We start from the raw sequence: 10,503 nt of genomic DNA, 5'->3' as shown, positions 1-10,503 counted from the left end.
ATTCTCAATGATTAAATTTTAAATCTTAAATTAATAAAAAAAAAAAAAAAACTCGGCAAGCCTCGCACTTCAAATATTAAAATGAAAATGTTCCAAGTGGAGAAATATCGTAAAACACTTTTTGCGCATTGTTGTAGTGATCGAATCCATATACATGTATCTTTGAAACGAAAAAAAAATAAATATTGTTTTCACTCCACTAAATCTATCTGGAATCTAAAATGGAATAATTGCGTCCGCAATCAAATGTTTTGCGTGTATTTCGTACAAGCTTACGTCAATATCACAATGTGCTACATTAATTGGTCCAAGACTTGTTTAAATTGACAGAAATGTCTGTCTTTTTTCCTAAAGCATATTATTCTAAATCAGATACGACAAGTCACGTTAAAATCCAATATCATTAATAGGCTGTTTGCGTTGGAAATACTATTTCGTATTGAAAGACTTCAATATTAATAACTTTCTTTAAACAGTGCACATTTAGTACGTTTGCACCAACGTCATAACATCAATATGCATAAAGAATAAAATCACAAAAATATTGAACTCCGAGAAGAATTCAAAACGGAAAGTCCCTTATGAAATGGCAAAATCAATAAAACACATCAAACGAGTGCATTGCACCTTATTTAAATTTTCTAGAAATGTTTGCACGAATTGTTACTGTTCGTTAATTTTTAGAAAAATAAATTGACTGTCCCTTTGGTATCTTTCGTCCCTCTTTTAAAGTCAAATGTTTAAAAGTGTTAAATACTGATTTGCACGAAACATTTTTAAGAAATGAAATTCTAAATGGCATATTCTTTAGAAAATTCGATATTGATTGACAGCCTGTTGCTCTGAAATAATCGCAATATTTTACACATGAACAACCAACCATTATGTAAACATGATATTTCTTTAAAATTTTAACATACATAATGTTGAACTGCATTTGATTTCAGATCATTGTTTCATGACGGCCATTATAAATTTTAACAAGAAAAAACTAAATAATGACAGCAAATTTTATTAAGAGCAGCACAACGGGTGCCACATGATGAGCAATACCTGCTTACTCGTCCCGAGCACCTGAGTTCATCCTAAGTTTTTACTGGGTTTGTGCCCCTTAGTATTTAGATTTCTATTTTGTGTCATGTGTACTATTATTTGTCTGTTTGTATGTTTTTTTTTTAGCCAAGGCATTTCAAATTATTATCGATATACGAGTTTGATTGTCCATCTGGTATCTTTTGCACCTCTTTTATTAGTTTTCCCATGCTGTTATTTATATAGTTTATGTCAGAAGCATAAGCCTTGTTTCTTAATGTTGGTTGTTTACAAAATGTATAATGTTTCCTGTGATACTATCATCACTTTGTTTCTATTTAACTCCAGTAAACTTCAGTTTACCGTCTTATGTTTAAGTAGAAAATGCAAACCGACGTTTTTTCTCGACAGATTAGTTACTTACGAATAAAAGAACATGAGTAATAAACGTATGTTTATGAGAAAGAAAAAAAAAAGACGAAAAATACAAAAAGTCATATAGTGTCAATCTGCAGGATTCAAAAATATACTGTAACAGTTCGATTGTAAACAGACAAAACAAAAACCCCAAAAACAAGCCTTTCAACTGTATTCTATCTTCAAAAATCTTATGACGTACATGTACTTTAACAAATATAAGAATTTCAATTGGACCATATGTATAAAAAAGAAGATTTCTTATGATTGCCAATGAGACAACTGTCCACGATAGACCAAAATGACACAGACATTAACAACTATAGGTCACCATACGGCCTTCAACAATAAACAAAGCCCATACCGCATAGTCAGCTATAAAAGGCCCCGATATGACAATGTAAATTAATTCACACGAAAAAACTAAAAACACATATGTAACACATAAACAAATGACAACTACTAAATTACAGGCTTCTCACTTGGGACAGGCACATACATAAATAATGTGGCGGGGTTAAACAATATGTGTTCTTTTCTCATGTTTATATAGGGTATTCATATACCTACGTAATGTGTTCTTGAGTTTAATTGTCATAATCAACCACAGTAATCTTTTTTTTCATGTGTTGTTTAATACAATAGATTCGTACCTGATTTGTTCTATTATTCGTAGAAGTGTATTCTATGAATAGCTATTGCTATATTTTAATAAATGTACATAAAATTTTTGAAAACATTTTTCCATTTAGTTTATCATGAACATTTAATAGACAAAGACTAAATGACTCTTTGGTGACAGCTTTTATCAAATAGTTATCAAAAGTACCAGGATTATAATTTTATACGCCAGACGCGCGTTTCGTCTACATAAGACTCACCAGTGACGCTCAGATTAAAATAGTTAAAAAGCCAAACAAATACAAAGTTGAAGAGCAACTTATCTGAAAAATTGTACACACAATATATAACAGTAACAATCAAATGAAAACAAAACAACAAAATGATTTTGAAATTGACGTAAAGAAATTTAAGTTTTGCAAAATTGTGTTTGATTGCTTCGACCTGCAGGAATAATTAGGCCTAAATACACACGGTGTCATGACTAAATGCATTAAATCTACAACAACATATTTATGTTTCTAAGTAGTGGTGCATTATTTGAACAATCAATTAAGCCTTTCATTTAAAATCGATTATTTACTGACGAAAAAGCATGACATAAAATGTTCGTGTTATCTCAAATAGTTTGTATCAGCTTGTGTACGTCTCTGTTTAGAAAATGAAGACTGACACGAACCTTTCCATTATATAGATGGTATCCGAATATATTAAAATGTCTCATCAACATGATGAAAACGTAAGTGTTTGTGTAATATCAAAAACGATTACTGACAAATAAAGAGCTAACCAAATTGATTCATATTTATATTTCAACAGTCAAAACAGATTCACAGATTTAACAAATCATTTCAACAGTCAAAACAGTTTCACAGAGATAAATATTCATTTCATATCAATATATACATGTGTATATATGAATACATTCATTTCGATAGACACAAAGTAGTTAATAAACATCTTAATCGTAAATAAATTTAGTTTTATAGAGCCTACGCTTTTCATAATTAAATAGATGATTTCTTTCTGGTGTGGTAAAACTAGTTTGAATAAATATTTTTTATAGAAGGTAATGACCATTTTAATTATGAACGACAGGTAAACAAACTCTCGTTAGCTTACACTTTACATGACCATACATATGAGCTGCACAAAAAATGTAACATGTATGTACTTATTGATATACAATATTATAATTGAATTATATTCAAAACAGAAACATAGTTGTGAAGATGCTGTACATATATGTCAAGTTTGTTAGTTATCGATAATTTCTGTGTGGAAATTTTAAGGCCCACTTTCATTGAAGCTTCATGATTAAAAGCATTTAATCCAGAACATGCAATTTCCGTTATAAAGTAGTCGTTCAATTTTAGCACAATTAATTAATGTTTTCATTTAAAAATCGATTCGTTACTGCTAACAAAATTAATAACAAATTGCATAACATATATATTTCATACGATCTGAAGCAATTTGCCTTCATTAATGTTTCTCTTTTCTTCGAATAAAGTAAAATGAATGATTCCAATTACAATGTGGAACTGGAATGCAACATTGGTTTTTACTTATTAGAATTAATTGTTTTATATAGATATAAGAAGTTGTGGTGTGAGTGTCAATGAGACAACTCTCCATCCAAATAACAATTAAAAAAAAGTAAACAATTATAGGTCAATGTACGGGCTTCAACACGGAGCCTTGGCTCACACCGAACAACAAGCTATAAAGGGCCCCAAAATTAATAGTGTAAAACCATTCAAACGGGAAACCGACGGTCTAATCTATATAAAAAAAAACGAGAAACGAGAAACACGTATAAATTACATAAACAAACGACAACTACTGTACATCAGATTCCTAACTTAGGACAGGTGCAAACATTTGCAGCGGGATTAAACGTTTTTAATGGATCCAAACCTTCTCCCTTTTTCTGAAAAAATAGCATAACATCACAACATAGAAAAACTCTCGATAAAATATCAACTGGCAGGCTTAACTCAATAAAAAAACGTACATTAATATGTGAATATTTTCAATAAAAAAAGAAAAAAAAGAAAATGTATTCAAATCCAATTTTTCATTTTGAAGATAACTTACCATGCTTACCAGGTGTAAATTTTTATGCTTTTTTTTAGAAACAAAATATAACGTGTGATTACATTATAATTTTTTGATACAATGGGTTCAGAAAGGGATAAATTTCCTTAGAATTAGAGAAAGTGTTTTACGCCACTTTAAGCGCGTTTTCTGTTCTATTTTGTGGCGGTCAGTTGTATTGGCAGAGGAAACCGGAGTGCCCGGAGAAACCATCGACCTTTGATAGGATAAAGAATAATCGTAGACGATCGCGAGACATTCAAATATCTATAAAAGAACATAATCAAACATATTCAATATGTATTTGGCTATAGTGAGATATTGATGAACACTGTATTGCAGTTCTTTTTTTATGTTTAAAGCCTCTTAAGGTTGCACTTTGTAAATACAGCTGTTTCTCAAAACACGCCTCTTTTGGGGAGTAATTGAATATTCATAGAAAATTCATTTTGTTTACATACTGGTTCCCAGTTATGCTCTCTGTGTTCCATATCGCAGAGACAGAACTTGGGAATGTTACCAGTAAATAAACACGTGCATATTGTTTACATTGAAATCTGTGGTAACCTTTCACTCGAGGTAGGGGTAGTTAATAAAATTAGTGTAAGTTTAAACTCTGTGAAGTTCAGGGCATATAAACGTTGAAAATATGCGCACAGCCCTATATTTTGACCTTTGAAAAAAATTGTGGTGCATATGAACTTTCAATTCTAGGATAAGATTTTTTCAAAACTTCATAGTAAAAGTGGTACAGTTTTAGCCGTAAAACGAGTTCCTATGGGAAATTGCATTGTCAATATTTACAGAAATGCAACCTTAAGATTTGTTGGAATGTCTACACAACTTATTGTATTTTCCACTTTCGCATTAATATCATAAAAAAATCGCTTAAACGATATACATTTGAATAAAGTTTTAAATAAGAGTTTCAGATAACGAAGACCAATTTTACATAGAACGCAGAATACACACACTAGAACTGATGTAAGTTCACAGACAGGATCAGACACCTTCATTTTTTTCTGATAACACCACTCCTACAAATAATTTTTAATGCAACTAGAGAATGTAGAGGAAGCCAGAATTATCGAAGTAAACAAACAAAATTCGACCTTCGATAGGAAAACTGACAATCTTAGTCAATGAAGGTTGTCTTCGAGTGTTTAAACTCACAGCCTCAGTGTTGACTGGGTAGTGGTTACAGTAGTAGCTACTTCTTCTACTTGGCCAACGAGGCCCCAGAAAAAAAAGAAAAAAAAAAGAAATTTAAGCAGAAAAGAGGATAACAAAATACGATTATTAAGTCAACAACAGACAAACATGATTCTGTAACTTCATACGGAAAAGGTCTGATGGTTAGCAATTAAAGGAATCAATCATGTGCAAATACAAAAAAGTAAATGCACCTACAGATGATTAATGATAATGAAAAGTAGATCCGCAAAAAAAACTTCTTTCCGCGCTCAGAGTGTAAAAGATCAAATCGTCGTAGATGTCGCGAAAAAAATTAGTTATGCCTAAATTGTGCTTGATATTGAACGCATTGATCGAATAATGTATTTATTATGACAACTACATCATGTAAATTTTCTTGACAGTCCAGCTGATTTGTTTTCTTTCCTCTACAGTAAAAGGGAGATAAACTTAATTTGAAACATATCAATGCATGCAGTTCACTTCAGGAAAAGGCGAAACCTTAGTGAGAGGTTTTCAGTTTTCTATTAAAATTTACTCAGCATTTTTACCAGACTCCATCAACATATACACTCACAAAATAAACAATAAAGTATTATAAGTGTGTCAAAAACTGGTGTATTGCGATACTAATTGATTTTGTTAACCCTTTCAAGTTCTCACTTAAGACCTAAATCTAATTGCAAATAATCCAAACATATTCGTAATTGAAATCAGAAAGGTTAAACAAGTTTTAACTAAAGCTTACAATGCATTTGATAGCTTTGAATGGTACGGAACAAATACAAAATATACCCTTTCGTAGAGAAAAACATAAATTTTATATCGTGCGCCTTTAGTTGCACCAACTAGGTAGCACGATATAAAATATAGCCTGAATTAGGGTTTCAAGTAGTCGGGCATTCGTAATCAAGTCTGAAACTTAAGGACTAAACCAAATCATTCAAAACATGAAAAAGATGAATCGAATGGTTGTTTTAATAGAACATTTAAAATATAGATATGACTATTCATTGAGTGTACATCATCTAAAACAGAACATGGCGTAAAACGATACATCACTTTTATATTTTCTTCTTGAAAATCAATCCATGAAGTTCCTGTGTCTTTTCAATGATACTGGGTGTTGCTGTGTGTAAGTGACTGCTTAACACTTAACTTTCTTAGCTACAGTTTATGCCTCATAATTTCGTTGATAAATAACCCAAATTATAAAAGGTGGTGCAAATATTGTTTATTATTCGTAAAGACTTCGTTTTCATAATGTCTCAAGCGTCACTGATGAGTCTTTTCAGAAGAAATGTGTATTTCAGTACAAACAAATTTAATCCTTGTATCTGTGATGAATTTAATTTTATGCCTTTTGCAACTTATATTCAGCCGATATTATTGGTTGAAATGCAAATGACGTTACAATTTAGAAATAAGTTATACATTAATCGAATTCACATATATCCGTTAAATTAAGGTTGAAAACACCCTAATACAGTGTGATTTTTTTACTTGCTGTTTGTATCTATGGGGGCCTTATAATTACTGCTTATGTCTTCAAGGGAAAATACTGTAGTTTAGAAAATTAATTTTAGCTCTGTCTAATGGGGCTTAGAACGGCAAGTTTTCTTTGCATTTCCAAATATTGTTTTGGCAGAATAATACCTTTCATCTTAGAAAGAGGTAAAAATGTATACTCGACACCGATTTTGCCGATATATACATTGGGAATAAACAACAAAATACTACCATTCAATTCTGTTCCCATGTTTGGCTTAACACTTTTTTGTTCTTTTCGCTTGTGTTTGTTGACAACGACTAAATTAAGAATTATATTTTTGAATATTTTTGTCATGATGATCATTAAAGAGACATTAATTATCGAAATGCATATCTAGAGCAGTATCCTTAAAATGATATCAATTTATGTGACTGTCGCGTACCAGGAACAAATTAAAGACGCTGTTTCATCAGTGGGTACATAGTACTTATATTTATCTGTAATCTGTTTTGTATCTGTTTTGTTCATTAATTTTAAAAATCATACTATTACCTTTGCATGTAGTTGTAGCTATTCTACGTCATTTGTTCTCTGGTAGATAATTTTCTCCTTGGCAATGATGCCACATCTTTTAAATTTTATATACATGTATTTAAACAAAATTGTCAACTACGCATGTAAAACCCTTGATGTATTCTACCAAATGTTATTTTATCATGGTTCGGTTTCAAGTTAACCTTCAGTCCGTACAATACTTGTAAGAGTGTCTAGTTTCGTTTTATAATGATTGCTTACAAAAACCTCGTATTTGACGAATCAAATGCTGAGACTGTAAAATATTTTGAAAGAATTGACCTGCATTGCCAGTTAATGTTTGTTTTAAGACAGAAAAGATTCCCGATATGAATACTTATAACCACAGGTGCGATGCATACAGTTGCTTCATTATACAAAAGTTGCTAAGTATGATATAATTTCTTATAAACTAAATGTAATACAAACACATAATGTTCTCCTTTTAAGTTTTTATTTTAATAAAACTAAACATGTGTGGTTGTTTTTCTTTGACAAAGATTTAATGCATCCGTTATTTTGTTTTCTGTTACTGTATTGTTTCGGTACAAAGGAATTGCAACATATGTTAGACCTAATAAATAACTCAAACGCATGTAACATACATTAGCCTCCATTGGTGCAAATTCTATAACACACGTGCCTTTCGATGACGCAATCAGGTTAACCATACCTCCACCATGTGGTCCAATCACGATCGAAGCATTTGCGAAACGCTGTAACTGAACAGGTAAAGATGGTAAATCATTGTCATCATGGAGAAGAAAGTTAAGGTTTCCTATATTTGCAAAATTTTCAACGATGCTCTGAATTTTAGCAAAATGTGGCATTACACGGTTTTTATTTCTTTTAATAAGTAAAACGGTATTTCTTTTTGTTGGAACACTTATATTTATCTTTTTATACAGCCATTGAATATGATTTAGTGAGGGAGAACCACATTTTCCAATTTCAGGAACAATTAAATAATCAGCTAATATTGTACCATGTATTACACGTTTTTCATTTATTCCAACTAGTTTTAACCATTGAAGCACCAAATTATTTTTCTGAGTCACATGTATAAAACTGCTCCATATTTCTGTTTCTGTAATATATGCTAATCCAACTAGAGCTTCCATAGGAAAATGCCATGATCCTTCACCCCAGAACACTGCAATAGACACAACGCGTTTATATCTTGCAACTGTCACGTTATGCACCAATAGTCCGTTTTGAGACAAGCAGCCCCCATTTCTGACTGCAAAATGTCTTGTTTTTTGTATGATCCATCCACTAGAAAACACAAGCACATCATTAAATGTTGCCTTTCTTCCTCTATATGAACCAAGATCACTTAGTCCATTCCAACGTCTCATTCCTTTTAAATCATTTCGCTCTATAATTCCAGCAAGAACCTGATAACCTTTTCTATTATTCATATACAGACTTTGTGTATTTTCAGGATCAAGTTTTACAGTACCTAGTGAGTGGTTTTTATGTGAAATAGATATATGATATGTTATATTAAACCAAATTTGAATATCTTTCTGCCAAATAAAAGGAGCATTTTCAACCTCAATTTCACAATCAACGTATAGCAGGTCAGAAGACGATTCTACTGACGTCAAAAACACACAGTTCTGTCCTCTACGGTCAATGTTATATGTGCTTGTTTTGTCAGGTTTTAGTATATAAGTACCTATTGGTTGATGAAAAAAAGTTCCAAATAAAATAATTGTCACTGATAAAGTAAAGAAGAAGAATGTTTTTCTTCCTAATAACAATGCTTTACCTCTATCCATAATTTCCACACATCTTTCCATCATTTGTCACGCCTGTTAACGACAACCTTAATGTATGACATATTGTGTTATGTTGTTTGGATCATTGCATCAATTCCTCAAAGTAGAAACAAAAAATCAAATATCTGTTTTTAAAAAATACTTATAATAACACGTATTGTAAATTTCAACAGCAGGGTACTATTATAAAAATGGTTTATATTTCTGGTATGACTTTCTTACCACCTGTAAAGCTCCCTGAAAAGTAGATAAACTATGATTTATTGTTGGCGTAAATGTTGCTGATAAGAACTCGTAGAGAAAGAAAAAAAAGACAAGAAAAAGAAAATTGTGAAACGATTCTAAAATCTCGAGGAATGTTTCTATTTACTAGTAGTGTATGTTTTTATTTTCTATATTTAAAATTAAAATTCAGATGTAAGGGTATTCGCTGTCACGTTTCAAGTCGTTTGAGTAAATCCCTCTTCAACTACATAGCCAAAGTTTTTATCTTCTGTACGAGTAAAATATATGCAAATAATAATTTGCTTTATTTCTACAGTATACTCGTACACTGTCCTAGTATCCTACTCTTAATGTTGCTCTAACGGTAAGGTAAACATAACGTTTAAATAAAATTCATGTCAAGGTTTTGTTCCGTCAAATCATTAAAAAAAATTCTCCCTACCATTTATAAATATTGTGTATACAATTGATATTGTAATTTAAAAACGCTTGGCTACATTAACATCAACGTGTATGGTACAATCTTGCTGGAACGCTTACCCCACATTATTTTTATTGACGATATGATAAAGCAGTAAAATGTTTAGTTTTAAATTATGATTTATGATTCTCACATTTTATTTACCTTTTGTTGTTGTAAATTTCTTAAATACTTATTCCAGCAATTGTTCCTAGATCTACAAATTACAGTCGTAAAATAAACTCTTGTGCTTTCGGAAAGGTGCAAAATCTTTTAATAAGTAGTTTCTGACACACACCTCATATATTTACAAAATAGTTCAACATGCATAACGATTATAGAGATATATTGATTGATTTGAATTTTAAGTGTCCATAAAACAAACTTAAATGTATCAAACGCCCTTTAAAATGTGGACGTTTAAATAGTGTTCGGTTTGTATAAGATCAATTTAGATACACCTAGATAACCTAGTTCGCATTTCTTTGTTTCTGTTATTAAATAGATCAATTACATTTGTTGTACTTCGATACAAAAGACAAATAACGAATGCATAGGGAATACGTGTGTTTTTCATTTATATATAACAATTCACATTTACTATA

General features: G+C 31.0%; 1 protein-coding gene across 1 annotated transcript; it reads right to left on the bottom strand.

Annotated features, from left to right (window-relative positions):
* Positions 1 to 7,869: 7,869 nt before the first annotated feature.
* On the bottom strand, positions 7,870 to 10,216 carry LOC139485735 (uncharacterized). Its single transcript, XM_071270387.1, has 2 exons — positions 10,064 to 10,216; positions 7,870 to 9,310 (listed from the first exon to the last, which is right to left on the bottom strand). The coding sequence occupies exon 2, from the start codon at positions 9,235 to 9,237 to the stop codon at positions 7,897 to 7,899; it is 1,341 nt and encodes a 446-aa protein (XP_071126488.1). The 5' UTR covers positions 9,238 to 9,310; positions 10,064 to 10,216; the 3' UTR covers positions 7,870 to 7,896.
* Between the last annotated feature and the right edge of the window lie 287 nt (positions 10,217 to 10,503).

Source organism: Mytilus edulis, chromosome 8 (genome assembly GCF_963676685.1).
Source record: "Mytilus edulis chromosome 8, xbMytEdul2.2, whole genome shotgun sequence".
NCBI classification, from domain to species: domain Eukaryota; kingdom Metazoa; phylum Mollusca; class Bivalvia; order Mytilida; family Mytilidae; genus Mytilus; species Mytilus edulis.
The sequence above is the reverse complement of the archived record's forward strand: the minus strand, read 5'-3'. Positions and strand labels throughout refer to the sequence as shown.

Coding starts and splice junctions, on each gene's coding strand:
- LOC139485735 (XM_071270387.1), bottom strand. CDS start 9,237: ATGATGGAAAGATGTGTGGAAATTATGGATAGAGGTAAAGCATTGTTA.